The 15,250-nt window shown below is 46.2% G+C and overlaps 1 protein-coding gene across 1 annotated transcript; it reads right to left on the bottom strand.

Annotated features, from left to right (window-relative positions):
• Positions 1–13,437: 13,437 nt before the first annotated feature.
• LOC123125759 (CASP-like protein 1U3) lies at positions 13,438–14,427 on the bottom strand. Its single transcript, XM_044546218.1, has 2 exons — positions 14,130–14,427; positions 13,438–14,018 (listed from the first exon to the last, which is right to left on the bottom strand). Exons 1-2 carry the CDS (start codon positions 14,315–14,317, stop codon positions 13,613–13,615), a joined length of 594 nt encoding a protein of 197 aa, XP_044402153.1. The 5' UTR covers positions 14,318–14,427; the 3' UTR covers positions 13,438–13,612.
• Between the last annotated feature and the right edge of the window lie 823 nt (positions 14,428–15,250).

Below are 15,250 nucleotides of genomic sequence, written 5' to 3'. Positions count from 1 at the left end.
TGGCGCGCGGCGGCCGGCGGCTATTGGGGGCGGGGCGACGGGCGGGGCAAGGGAGGAGGCGGGCGTGAGGACGGGGGCGGGCGGCGGCTCCATGGCGCGCGGCGGCCGGCGGCTATTGGGGGCGGGGCGACGGGCGGGGCAAGGGAGGAGGCGGGCGACGAACCTGATTTTTCCCTCCCGCGCGCGCGGAACGGACAAATAGAGGTTGGGTTGTTTCCCCTCTCCAACCCTCATTTTTAGAGGTGGGAGAGCGACCCGGGCTCTAACCCTTAAAATTGTTTACAGGTTTAGGGGTTAAAGGGTTCTAGTCTTTGCGTTTTTTGTTTCAACCCGTAAAAAAGCGGTTATTTTTTAGGGTTTAAGGATTTGAGGGTACTATTAGACATGCTCTTACAACCGCAACAGCAACAACTAGACAACAAGTATCCACCCATCAATCATTCAGTAAGAGAGCAAAAAATGCATCATCAATCAATTCTAGAGTTACACACACTACAAGCAATTCCCGAGAATCCTTGTACTGACGCTGTGAATTGCTAGCAGCCTGGGCTAGAGCATCCGTGCTTGCAGCCAGAGCCACCGGCAGCGCCCCCGCCGCGGCCGCGGGAGGGCGCGTTCCCTGCCAGCGCCGCGACCAAGACGGCCGCGGCCGCGCACGCGCCAACGGCCGCCGCGATGCCCACCCTCCCGCGGAACGCGCCCGCCCCGCCGGCGAAGCAGCCGCGCGCGGCGAGCGCCGCGCCGGACGCCGAGAACAGGAGGGCCTGCGCGGCGGCGTCGAGGAGCGACACGGCGATCGAGCCGCCGCCCCCGTGCACGACGAACAGGTAGAGCGCCAGCGCCGAGCAGACGGCTGAGATGACGCTGCCCACCACGAAGTAGCTGCGAGCGCACGACTCACAAGGGTAAATCATCAAGGTAGGCACACGTACAATATTTTTGACAAAACTTACACCAGAGCGCTGTTGTAGGAGACGACGCTGCCCATCACGACGGCGGCGCCCACCGACAGCGCCAGCGCCACGATGCGCAAGGCGAGGCTGGCCGCCTTCGCCCCGCCCATCTCGGCCATTGCCAGGGAATTCGCCGAGAGGATGAGAGCAAAAGCAATATGTGAGGATGGTGGTCAAATAAAAGCAGTGTGATGTGAATGTATTTTGTGAGCAAGCAAGCATTTTATCAGGGTTTTATCTTCTTTTCGAGCAAGCAAACATCGTTACGCCATGTCAAAGATCAGTTAAAAATTAGGTCCGAGAGCCCCAAATGTGCACTCCATCGAAACCTTCAAATGACATATATCATGTACTGGGATCCACAGAATTAGGCAAGCATTCGAGGTCATAATTGTTTACTTCTGAAAAGATCCAAAGAATGTGATTGACCTGTATCATGTATGTTTGTGATTATACTGGGATTAAGAGAAGAGGTCCATTGGTGAGGAATACACTCAACTTTTTCTACTTTTTTTTTGCGAGACGAATACAATCAACTGATGCCCAGTCTTGCCTGCCACTTTAAGCTTCAAAGTTAAAACCTTATTGTGCAACTTGTGAGTCTCGGGGTTGCGGGGTTTAACAAGGAACAAGGAACCCATAAAGGATTGTTTTATTTGAAGTTGTTCGACGGCCCATCAAGACATTGACCTTAACTAAACAGTATTAGTAATCAGTGTCAAGATGAACAAAGGTGTATTCCCAGGAACTTAATTTTCAAAAATGAACAGATACGGTGGATTGACTATTAGACTTGAGGTTAACCTCGTGCGCATTGATACCCTTTATCCATGTAAATTTCTGTGCTGTAATTTTCAAGTCAGTGAGTTGCTCAGTTGGCAGGGAGAGACATGGTCAACAAAGAATTCATAAATGATGTGCTTATGTCAAGTTGTTCAACAATCAAGCAAGACGATGATCTTGATACTATTAGTACTCGGTGTCGTAATCAAAGATCAAGTTCTCCCCTGTGAATCTGTGATTGAACAGTTCCAGCAAACATACCATCATCTCCATCACCTAGGTCATGCTCACTGTTCTATCTCATCTTCATTTGATAGAATCTTGATCTGAGTTGTCAGACGTCCAGATCCTCATCTTCCTTTACTCTAACATTTGACTGTTTTCTTCTTTCTTTTTGACCTGAAACCATAGAACAATAGCTATGGTAAATTTAATTAATTAGTTAATTATATAACAGAACATTGAAAATATATACATAAATAAAAACAAAAGAAAGGCTAGAGCCAATCCAAGCAGTGAGTTGAGCTGCGTTGTGCTGTTTTGCTCCTATTCAAAAACTTTTGAGGTTTTCCCTGAGATTGGTGTGCCACACTTGAATGTTTGCGGGCATATTCTTGAAATATTTTCATTTCTCTGATGCTAAATATTCAAGCATCCCATGATCAGAACGCCCAGTGATATCTTTTTTCTGGAGCACATCAGAAGCTAACATGATTTCATCAAAGAAAGACATGCCTATCTTCTTCTGTGGCATACTAGAAGTCCAGCATTGCAAGGCAAATGGGCAGTCCCAAAAAAGATGATGCAGGGTCTCCTTGTCATGTTCTACACAGAGAGCACAATTGTAGCTGGGCATGCGGAAGGTTCCGTCTGTTTATTCTATCATGGCCCTGAACCAGTTCAGAAAGTCGTGAAGGATGTTCAAACTTCAATGTCATCAATGGGGCTGCAAGCTATGGCATGTTGCAGTGTGTCAAACATGCTGTCATGTTATGGTACGTGGTACATGGCGCATCTACACTTGAGCCGCATCTGGAGGTAGTTAGGATAGATAGAGATAGATAGAGATAAGTTGTTTCTTTCTCTCTAAGTTCTATCTTCTCCCTGAATATCTCCTGTAATCTAAACCACATTGTATGCGCTGTATGGGAGGTGCGCCCCACTATATTAACACGAACCCGTCGGCCTCAACAGACAAGACGTTTCCAGCTATCGTACATGGTATCAGAGCTATCCTTTTCCCATCTAAGCTCCCTGCAAACTCCATCTAGCCCTAGCCATGTCTTCCTCCTCCGGCGCATCCCAAACCAGCCTCAATCGCCAGGTTACCGAGAAGCTGACGCGCACAAACTATGTGCTATGGCACACGCAAGTCATCCCCCAGCTGCGTGGCGCCGGTGTCTACGGCTACGTCGACGGCACCCAGCCGGAGCCGGCAAAACTCCTCGTCACCACCAAGGACGGCAAGGAGGTCTCATCATCGCCCAACCCTCTCCACCCAATCTGGGTCAGGGAGGATCAGCAGGTCCTTGGATATCTGCTGAATAACCTGACGCGTGAGGTGCTGCTCACGGTGACCACGGTCACCACTGCGGGCGCGCTCTGGACGACGCTCGCTGGGATGTTCTCGTCCCAGTCTGCCAGCCGCATCAACAACATCCGAACATCCCTCATCAACGCGCAGAAGGGGAACCTCTCCGTCGCCTCCTACTTCGCCGCCATGCGTGGCTACGCCGACGAGCTAGCTGCCGCAGGCAAGGCGATCCCCGACGACGAACTTGCCTCCTACATCATCCACGGGCTCGACGCCGACTATCAGCCTCTGGTCTCTGCCCTCGACGCTCGCGTGACCGGGGTAACCCTTGATGAACTCTTTGCCATGTTATCCAACTTCGATCAGCGCATGGCTCAATTCCAGGGGGCCGGCAGCGGCGGCTTCAAATCATCCGCGAACGCGGCCACTCGCGGGCGGGGCGGCGGCTCTCGCTCGCGTGGGCCCTCTCGCAACAAGGGCAGGTCCAGCGGCGGCGGCAACCGCGGCGCCACGCCACCACGATCTGGTGGCCGAGGTCGCCGCGGACGCGGCGCTGGTGGCGGCGGCAGGAACCGTCCGGACACCCCTCGGTGCCAGATCTGCGGCAAAGTCGGGCACACAGCAAAGGATTGCTGGTACAGGTATGAGGAGGACGACTACGACTCTCAAGATGAAGAAAAAGTCGCTGCGGCGGCCGATGGCTCATATGGTGTCGACACGAACTGGTACGTCGACAGTGGTGCTACCAACCACATCACCAACGAGCTCGAGAAAGTAACCATGAAAGAGAAGTATCGTGGCAAGGATCAAATCCACACTGCCAGTGGAGAAGGTATGAGTATAAGTCACTTTGGTCACTCAATATTTCGTACTCCTCATCACAATATTCATCTTAGAAATTTTTTGCATGTCCCTAGCGCCAACAAGAGTCTTCTTTCTGTCCATAGAATTGCCCTTGATAATCATGTATTTCTTGAATTTCACCCTTACTTTTTTTTGATCAAGGATCAGGCAACGAGGACAATTCTCTATCAAGGTAGATGCGTTGGTGGCCTCTATCCGTTGATTCCGGAGTTTAGAAGACCAAATAAATATGCTTGTGGTGCTATCAAGCTTTCGTCCACACGATGGCATGATCATTTAGGACATGCATCTTTTTCTTTAGTTGAAAAATTGCTTAGGAAAAATAAGCTCCCGTTTGTTGGTGAGCGTCATAATGAGACAATTTGTGATTTATGTCAAAAAGTTAAAAGTCATCAGTTGCCTTATCCAATTTCTAGCAGTGTTTTTACCAAACCGTTACAATTGATCTTTTCTGATGTTTGGGGCCCTGCCCCTACTTCTGTTGGCAGACACACCTATTATGTTAGCTTCATCGATGACTTTAGCAAATTTTCTTGGATCTATCTTTTAAAGAAACGATCCGATGTGTTTCAAGTGTTCAAAAACTTTCAAGCTCTTGTTGAGCGAAAATTTGACAGCAAAATCATCTCTGTCCAGTCAGACTGGGGAGGGGAGTACGAAAAGTTGAACTCCTTCTTCCAAACACTTGGTGTCTCCCATCAAGTGTCATGTCCTCATGCTCACCAGCAAAACGGGTCAGCTGAACGTAAGCATCGACACATCGTCGAGGTTGGCCTTGCTCTTCTAGCAGGTGCTTCCATGCCTCTAAAATTCTGGGATGAAGCGTTTTTAACCGCAGTCCATATCATCAACATGCTCCCTAGTTGTGTTATTAATAATGAAACTCCGGTAGAACGACTTCTCCACACCAAACCAGACTATAAGTCTCTTCGTGTATTTGGGTGTGCATGTTGGCCCAACCTTCGTCCCTACAACAACCGAAAGCTCATGTTTCGATCAAAACAGTGCATACTCCTTGGCTACAGTGCCCAGCACAAAGGGGTCAAGTGCTTAGATGTCTCCACCGGGCGAGTATACATCTCCCGTGATGTCGTTTTTGATGAAACCAAGTTTCCATTCGCTGATCTCCACCCCAATGCTGGTGCACTCCTTCGAGAAGAAATTCTTCTCCTACCTCCTCATCTCACTAGTTTTGATAAAGGGGGACCAAATACTGATGATCATTTGTTGACTAACTCATCTAATGGCATACATGAGCTTTGCGTTGATGAAACAGGAGAAAATTGTGAAGAAAACAACCAAAACGGTGCAAAAATTGGGCCATATCTCATGTGTCCCGTGGCAGGAGACAATGCGCCAGGGGACAGATACTCCTCGGGACCAGCAGTGCCGCAGGAGACCAGACCCCCCTTGGGATCGGGTGGTGCAGGGGCGACAGGTGCAGGCGCGTGCACCGCCCCACCAGATTTGCGCGCCTCCACCACCGACACGCGGGCCACGCCCGACATGCGGGTCCCCCCAGGCGGCACGCGGTACGGCGCCCGCCCCGTCACGTACAAGCGGCGCGAATCCGCGCGGGCCAGCGTGGACGCGGACCCCGGAGCTGGTCCCACTGCTGTCGATCGACCGACCGACGCGCGGACCCGAGCCACAGCGTCATCATCGCGCAATGATGAGCGGGTTCCCGCTTCGGGATCTTCTACGCCAACTCTGGACGAGGCGCTTCAGCGAGCGGTCACAGAAGATCTGGCCAACCCTGCGCTGACTGGAACTGCTGCTGGGTCCGCGGCAAGATCTCCCTCGGGATCTGTTGCCGATCCACCTGTGCAGCCCGCTGGATCCTCTGTGGCTGCGGATTCTGCTGCTCCCCCATCACGGCGAACACGGCTCCAACAAGGGTTAACTCAGCCTTTAAATTATAAACATGTAACCAAATATGGTTTGGTCTGTTCCACAGGAGAACCAGATGAGCCAGCAACCCTTGATGCAGCGCTTCGTGATGACAAGTGGAAGAAGGCAATGAATGAAGAATACATGGCATTAAAGAAAAATAAAACTTGGCGCTTGGTTCCTCCACAGCAAGATAAAAACCTGATTGATTGCAAGTGGGTTTTTAGGATTAAGAGGAGATCTGATGGAACCATTGATCACTATAAGGCTAGGCTAGTTGCAAAAGGCTTCAAACAACGATATGGCATAGACTATGAGGATACGTTTAGTCCTGTGGTAAAAGCAGCCACTATTCGTCTTGTTTTGTCCATTGTTGTTTCCAGGGGATGGAGTCTCAGGCAGCTTGACGTACAGAACGCGTTTCTTCATGATGTTCTGGAAGAGGAAGTGTATATGAAACAACCTCCTGGGTTTGAAAGTAAGAAAACTCCCTTCTATGTGTGCAAACTTGATAAAGCTTTATATCGATTAAAGCAAGCTCCAAGGGCATGGTACTCACGTCTCTGTCACAAGATGCAAACACTTGGATTTATTCCCTCTAAGTCAGACACATCATTGTTCATTTATAACAGATCCAATACATGCATATTTGTTCTCATCTATGTTGATGATATAATTGTGACCAGTTCATCTGATGAAGCAATTAGAGGACTGTTGAAAGACTTGAGTACAGATTTTGCGTTAAAGGATCTTGGAGACTTGCATTATTTCCTTGGGATTGAGGTAAAGAAGCATTCGGATGGACTTCACCTTTCTCAAGCTAAGTATGCAATTGATCTAGTTAAAAAGGCAGGACTACAAGGTTGTAAACCCTTTCTCACTCCGTTATCCAGCTCAGAAAAATTGTCACTTATGGAAGGTAAACCTTTGAGTCAGGAAGATAGCACAAAATATAGAAGTCTAGTAGGAGCTCTTCAGTACCTAACTCTTACCAGGCCTGATCTTTCATTTGCTGTCAACAAAGCCTGTAAATTTTTGCATGCACCTACCACTGTTCACTTGACAGCTGTCAAACGTATCATTAGATATGTTAAACATACTCTGAGTATAGGTCTGAATTTCAGCAAGTCATCCTCTACTCTTGTCAGTGCCTTTTCTGATTCTGATTTGGCAGGCTGCCTGGATGACAGGCGCTCCACAGGAGGCTTTGCGGTATTTTTTGGACCTAACCTGATATCATGGTGTGCACGCAAGCAGGCTACTGTCTTCAGGTCAAGTACTGAGGCAGAGTACAAGGCATTAGCAAATGCCACAGCTGAAATCATATGGGTTCAGTCTATGTTGAAAGAGCTTGGTGTGAAGAGCAAACAAGCTCCATGCTTGTGGTGTGACAACCTTGGTGCTACTTATCTTTCTGCTAATCATGTGTTCCATGCTAGAACAAAGCATATAGAGATAGATTTTCACTTTGTCAGAGAGAGAGTTGCTCAAAAACAACTTGACATTCGGTTTGTGCATTCCAAAGATCAAATTGCAGATGGATTCACAAAGCCCCTGCCTACAAAGAGTTTTGAAGAATTCACAAAGCCCCTGCCTACAAAGAGTTTTGAAGACTTCAAGCATAATCTCAACTTGATGAAGTTGTGATTAAGGGAGGGTGTCAAACATGCTGTCACGTTATGGTACGTGGTACATGGCGCATCTACACTTGAGCCGCATCTGGAGGTAGTTAGGATAGATAGAGATAGATAGAGATAAGTTGTTTCTTTCTCTCCAAGTTCTATCTTCTCCCTGAATATCTCCTGTAATCTAAACCACATTGTATGCGCTGTATAGGAGGTGCGCCCCACTATATTAACATGAACCCGTCGGCCTCAACAGGCAAGACGTTTCCAGCTATCGTACACAGTGGACAGCATTGACCTAAGTTTAGTTTAGGTGACACTGACACAATTGCTTATTCAATGCTCTATTTCTTCTTCAGACCTTCACATGCTAATTTTTCTGCATAGAACTGAAGACAATGTCTCAAGTCCGCTGCATAGAATATATTCTTTCCGTCACAAATATCCACGAATATATCTTGATCATCATAATAGCCTGATAGCCTCGACGGATTTGACTAGGAGCATGTAATGCTGCTGAGAAGCCACCAGTGATTAGCCCAAGGAAGGCTATTAATTAATAAGGAACCAAAAAAAGAGTCGTTGCCATGGTTTAGCAAAACCAGTCAAATACATGATAAAAATTTATGAGCTATCTATGTTAGAATTCATGCGTACCCATAACCTGTACCACTGTATTGTCTGCCAAAATATATGAAAATGGTCTACTCTTCCTTTCACAAGTGTTGTCACATTGAAATTTCTTCCTTTCCTGACAGGACCACATGTCCACATTTGATTCAATGAACAGTAAGATTAGAATCCATTAGTAGATCAGTTTATCCATGGTTCTGGGATTTGGTTGATGCCTTTTACATGTCCACCAAAAAAGAAAGATGGATGTGTTCACCGGAAGCAGTAGCCAGGTAAGCATGTTCGTCCGTTATTCGTGTTTAGCTGTGTCGGGACAGTTTAAAACTGACCACAAAATGTAATTGCAGTTCAGATTTCAGAAAAAAATGATATACTTGCAGTGCATGGACAAGTAATATAAACCTGGTACTCGTAGTACAGTACCTGGACATAACTGCTTGAGTAACCGGGGTCAAGTTTCAAACGCCCGTAATCCAAGAATTTTGAGATAGTTATATGGCCAGTTGTCTTGGGCCTTTAGAAGTTCCTGACGAACTAATGGTGCCTCCCTTTGCTAAATTAGGTTGTAGTACTAACAAACTTGGGAGATGGAAAAGTCATAGACCTTGGTGGGAAAAGGTGGCCTGATGCTCCTGCTGATGAAGCTTCATTATACCACTGAGGATGAAAACTATGTAAAACATAATGCTTGATGGTGGTCGTCTACTATGCTGGTTCTTGTGCCCAATGATGGTGGCCTCCCTTTAATTTGTGATGATGCAGAGCCTCTTGTGAATGTCACTTCTGAACAATATTGTAGCAGTTTTGTCAAGTTTAGCACCAGGGTTATAATAACATATTCATATTCACAATGATACGATGCAAGTGGTCGAGAGAAACATCATATGCAGAGAAGAAAACATGGAAATATGAGTTCAGAAGGCATAATGATTGTACTAAATGTGCAATCCATATGAAGTCTGTACTCCATTATTAATTGTGCGAATCACTAGAGCAAGGCTTGCACAGTAGAAAAATATATCAACAAATTCAAAATACGGAATTGCTAATTCTCAAGCCTCATCTAACTCCTACACTACTTGATTAATAATGAAAAAAATCCCTACGAATCTCCGCATAAATTCCAACAGTTTAGGAGTTAGATGAGACACTTATTTCTTATCTAGATGAGAGCTAAACACACGCTAACATATTCTTCATTCATCAAATTTAATGACGATATTCAAAGCAAGGCTGAGCATGCATGTATGGCTGAACATTTGAACTAAAAAGAAAATCAGTTGTGGCACATGCAGGCAGAATGATAATTATAGGATAAAGAGAGAGATGTGTTGCCAGAAGATATCCAAAGACAGCAAGAGGCGCAGCACCTACAATAATTGTACACATGTTTTAACCAGCATCAGACATGGGCATTTCTATTTTACTCGGAGATAAATTTACATATTGATACTCTACGGACCGAACCATTTTATGTCTGGTGACCCATCTTTTAGAAAATATATATTATATTCCCCCCGTCAAAAACGCTCTTATGTTATGGTAAAAGGCCGAGAAACAATGCAAAATCAGAAATACTCTAGTAAATTACCAGCAGATTTCTCTGTTGGCAGCAAGTAGGCCAGGAGAAACATGAACAGAGGAACAGAGGAGAAGAAGAACATGGGAGAGAGGGGATGAATCGTTCTCGTTGCCCACAACAAAACAAGGGCCGTCTACAGAGCAGTGTCAGGCGCTGTTAGCAGATAGACAAGGAGTACAGATTTAAGATCAATTCAGCACCATATGTAGTTGATTCAACGACTTTGATGACAAGAGGCTGTTGATGATTCTTGCTTTGAGAGTAACGGGGCGAGCTAACCTTCTGCTCCTTCATAGACGCGGCGGCCGGGTCCCCCTAACCGCCGGCGCGGAGGTGACTCCCAGCGCGGTGGCGACCGTCGGCCCCGAAGCTGCTCCTGCCGGCGCGGCTACACGTCGCGCGGCAGCCATTGGCCCTCCCTCCCCTTGTGAGTTGGCGGCGAAGAGCAGGGTTGCGGCCAGCGGAGGAGAGAGACAAGGCTGGCGACGAACACCCGTGAAGCCGTCGTGATGGAGGAAGAAGTAAACCAAACTGATTATCCTCATGTTCAAGACAGCTGGAGCAGATTGAAAACAGTTATCGCTAGTTTGTTGCAACATTTTCGTTGCAACAGACCGTTTCTCTTATAGTCGCAGCCCATCGAATGATCGAGAAACGAGAAGCTCATCACAAACTCCAAAATGATCTTATTGAGCACTTGATTCTTATGGGTTTATCACGTTTTATTTGGATTATCACTTCATTTGGACCCTTGGGTGTGTATGGATTCGAAAAGTTAAATTTGAAATGTTGTTGAATTGTATGCATTGAAATTATCAAGTTTCGAATTAATATGTGCATGTATCCAGTTGAAATGGAGTATATAACAATTTTTTTTTGAAAGAATTGGCAAAGACATTTTTTACGAAGTTAAAATTTAGAGGTTTGATTAGCTCCATGCTTTTTAACTCCTCAAATTTGAGTACACATTTAGGGAGTGAAAATTTAGGAGTTCCATTAGAGATGCCCTAAAGGGGCTGATCGGGTGCTCAATCATCAGCACCCGCGTTATATCCATACGACAGTGTGTTATAACCAATTTCCAGAGCGAGCCATCGCAAATAGACTTGCCGACACCTTGCCACAATTTCATAACCAATTTCCTTGTCTTCTTTCCTTCTGATTATTTGTCTTCTTTTACGATTGTGTGTGATGTGTCTTCTACAATATTCTTAGTCTTTTCTGTCAATGATATGTAACGAAGGCGGCTAGAGCCTAGGGAACTGCATGGACTAGTTAACATTTTTAGGAACGAATTCATGACAATCAACGTATGGCACTATCAATCAATCTTTTTCATGACTAACTAAACTTATACAAACTCGCAAGTTGTGCAATGATATGGAGTGATGTAAGATATATAGTCGACGTTGACTAGGGCTTAGTGTTGTTTATAAGCCATCACGTACAATCCCTTGTCTGGAATGATTGATTAGCCCTCATCGGCCAGCAAAACCTACTTGTTAATTGCAAATGGTATGTCATTGATCATTTGCGTATTGCAACCAACTACACCATAAAATGGCGTATTTAAAATCAGCTGTGAATAATTAACAGGCGTTCTTATCTCAAGGTGAAGACCATGAGACTAATTAATATGTTTTGACGATGAATCTTGGTTGTGAGGCGATTAGGTAGCTAGTTAGGCAGGTTTAAACATACAAAATTTGTGTTAGGTCTGCCTGCTCGAATTTTGTAGCGCCCCGATTCCATAATCTTACTGATTGAAGGTGTATCATAGTCAAGAAAAGTTAATTGTATCTGTTTTGCAATTGGGTCTACATGTTTTTTTTTAGGACAAATTGGGTCTACATGTTGTTCCAATCATTTTCCCACTATGCGACCACACCATAGGCAGCAGCTTCCGGCTTCTAACATGAGTTAGTTGGGACTCTGGACTAGTCATGAGGCCCTCGACCAGCGCATTACTTGTTCTGGTCCACTAATATGGATCCAGCATGCAGGCATGTATGTCCAGCTGAGGTACAAACATCCTACTCAAAATCCAGTTATATTGGTATAGCCTCGAACTCCCACTGCAAGGTTTAAGCCTTTGATAAAATCCCAAAAATCTAAAAGCACGTATATAGTTGTGATATCTTAGCTGCGACACGCGATGGTTGTTAAGTTGAAAAACAAAATACAAAAATCAGAAGGCAGGTATAATTGCGGCATCTTAGCATGCAACGCATGATGATTGCTTTTCTTCCCTAAAAGATGGTCTCTTAGTAGGAAATATATGGTACTTTTGTTCATTGTACGGCATGTGTTTTCTTAGTCACATGTTTATCATTTAATTTTAATCATTTGATAATGATAAAACATGGAAACATTTATATTGCCGAAAAGGACTTTCTCCTTGCTTTATATTTAAAGCAAGACAACTGAACTATACAAGGCGATGAAGATACCCTCTTAAAAAGCAGATCAAAGGTAAAACAAGAGTAAGGAATAACCACCCCCACCGAAAAGCAATCGAGACTATCATTGAAACCATGCCTCAATGGAAAATCATCAGGCATCATGCGGTTAAACACACATCAAGAGTTCTTTTTTGAGAAATTTCCAATTTATTCATCTTCAATCATGGTAGTACAAAGAACAACAGAGGTAATAAAGATTACAACCATGTCCGTGGACCACCTAGCGACGACCACAAGCACTGGAGGGAGCCGAAGGCGCGCCACCATCATCACCCCTCCCCCACCAGAGCCGGGTAAGCCTTGCAGTGGTAGACAGTCGGAAAGTCGTCATGCTAAGGCCCCATAGGACCAGCGCACCCGAGTAGCAACCATCGTCGATGAAGAAAGTCGTAGATCAAAAGGATCAAATCCGTAAACTCACAAACGAAGACAAACGAAGACCGGATCCAAACAGATACACCGACGACCAACACCGATCTAATCCTGCGAGATCCGACGAAGACACACCTCCACACGAATCTGCTAGTCTGGCTAAACTCATGTTGCACGATGCACGTAGCCAGCCCATGCACCCTGGTAGTGGTAAGGTCATCAAAGGTTCTCTTGTTGTAATGTAGGGTGACATAAAGAAGGCCAACAGTCTATATTATCTTGGAGGCACGACAATTTCTGGTAATGTCAGCCTGTTCTTTCAAATGAATTATCTGATTGTGATTCTGCTAATCTTTTGCATATGCGTCTCGAGCATATTGATTGAACTTTGGTTTGTTGCGTAGCAATAGAAGCCTGCTCATGCTACTTCGGTGGCACTTTTTCGCCGCTGGACAAGAGCGCTAATGAACACGGGAGGGAGCAGGCGAAGCGTGTTGTTGTTCGTACTGGAAAGAAAGACACCACAACTTTCTGTCTTTGTTGTACCGCGGACGTGAACACAATGGTCTATGACCAGGACCAGAAACCGTTTCGAATTTAGATCTTGACATGTTGGTTGTTTTTAACCGTAGGCTGAAGTCAACGAGCCTCCTCGTCGATTTTCATCGGAGAAACATATGCGACAGTTAATATGGAACGGAGAGAGCGGTAGTCAATCAAATAGAACGGCGGAAATTAATGCAGACAACAGCAGCACAACGAACAGGTTGCCCCCTTGATAACGTAGATAAGTACAAAATATAGTACTGACCAGCTGCACAATTGGAATGTGGTAAAAAATCGAAGCAGTCAATTAGCATTATTGTACGTAACTGGAGTATGTCACAGAAAGAGTAGGGACGAAAGAAACCTAGCTAATGCTTGTGGTGGCACCCATGCTCGCAGCCGGCGTCCGAGTCGGAGTCCGACCCGGAGCTGCCGAAGGGCAGCGTCAAGTTCTTCACCAGCTCCGCGGCCGACACGGCACCGGCGGCGGACAGCGAGATGTACATGGCCATGTGCACCTGGCTGCAGAAGTTATTTGTGCCCCGGACGGTGCCATCGCAGACGCTGATGCGGCCGCGGCCGGGTGAGCAGTAGGACATGTACTCGCTGGTGGCGAAGGCGGCGCCGGTCGCCGAGTAGAGCAGCGCCGGCGCGGCGACGTCGAGGAGCGGCACGAGCACCCTGGAGCACTTGGCACTGCCCTTCTTCCACACGCTCAGGAAGATGGCCACCCCCACCATGACCGCCGCAATGGCGTTCGCCACCACCAGGTACCTGCACGCACGAATCCGCCTTGTCAGAACGTACGCACAAACCAGGCTCGTAAACGGGTATACCTGCATGCACGAATTCCGTCTCTAAAGGAGAAAAGCGTATTAGGCGTACACAAAGGGGCCGAAGTCGCTGTAAGTGACGGTGTGTGCCTCGGCGCCGTTCGGGAGGACGACGGTGCACTGGCTGGCCGTGACCATGAGAGCCGCCGACGCCACGGCGAGCCCCATGGCGGCGACGCGGGCAGCGATGTTGACCGCGTTCAGGCGGCCTTTCGACTCCTTGTCGCCATCGCAAGGCATGATCGACCGGGACCGGGAGGCGAAGAACTGATTGAAGTCAAGATGGTAAGCTAACTTTTGGTTCTCTGGCTTGGAACAAGTTGCTAGTAGCTCAATTAGTGCACTACTCGAGAGTCGAGATTAGTGTGTATATATAAGGTTTGTGACAAGGGGATGTTCATCGTGGATATAGTCAAACGAGCCTGTGATTGGAGGGGGCATCAACCAACGTTAGGTCGTTAGACAACTACGCTTACGTACCTAGCGTTAGTTGCTTGCTCGCTCACTTCACCTCTCATTAATTTATTTTGTTAATTCTCACTCAATTTGTCTTCTAATTAGCAGTTACAAGCAATATTTTCTCTCTAGCAAGTCCATTTTTCTTGTTTCATATGAGCGGTTGATCAATGATTGAAGGCTGGAATGAACAAATTAGGTCTGGGAAACACTATTTTTCCTTCGTTGCTCTTGGTTAGTTGGTTGACTTGGCTGTCCGATTGGCATCTTCCTATCGCACAGGTGTATACTCAAGTGCATTATTTTTACATTTTACCATGTAGATTCAGCGCTGATTTCCAACTCTCGCCCCCAAATTGCTCTTCTAGTCAATGCAGTCAGAGTTCCAAAGCAAGTTGTAATAATCTTATTTTGATTAATACTCCCGCCGTTCACTATTACGAGATGTTCTAACTTTTTTTCCGCATCGAATGTATATAGACGTGTTTTAGTGTGTTTATTCATTTATTCTAGTCCGTATGCAGTCCATACTGAAATATCTAAAATATATTATAATTCGAAACGGAGGGAGTAAAAGTCAAAACTCTCAATTGTTCGGTGGTTATCTACATGGATAGCCTTTTTTTATAAAGTGTGCTTTTTTATTTGCTTTTAATATCACATCAAGAGAGTGTACAAGTACAACCACCGTAACTACACATCAAGTCTTCGGAGGGG

Source organism: Triticum aestivum, chromosome 5D, assembly GCF_018294505.1.
Source record: "Triticum aestivum cultivar Chinese Spring chromosome 5D, IWGSC CS RefSeq v2.1, whole genome shotgun sequence".
NCBI lineage: Eukaryota > Viridiplantae > Streptophyta > Magnoliopsida > Poales > Poaceae > Triticum > Triticum aestivum.
The sequence above is the reverse complement of the archived record's forward strand: the minus strand, read 5'-3'. Positions and strand labels throughout refer to the sequence as shown.

Excerpts from the sequence above, each read along its gene's own strand:
- LOC123125759 (XM_044546218.1), bottom strand. The coding sequence starts at position 14,317 with ATGCCTTGCGATGGCGACAAGGAGTCGAAAGGCCGCCTGAACGCGGTC. Across the intron at positions 14,019-14,129 it reads AGCGACTTCGGCCCCTTTGT|GTACCTGGTGGTGGCGAACG; the intron begins GTACGCCTAATA and ends TCGTGCGTGCAG.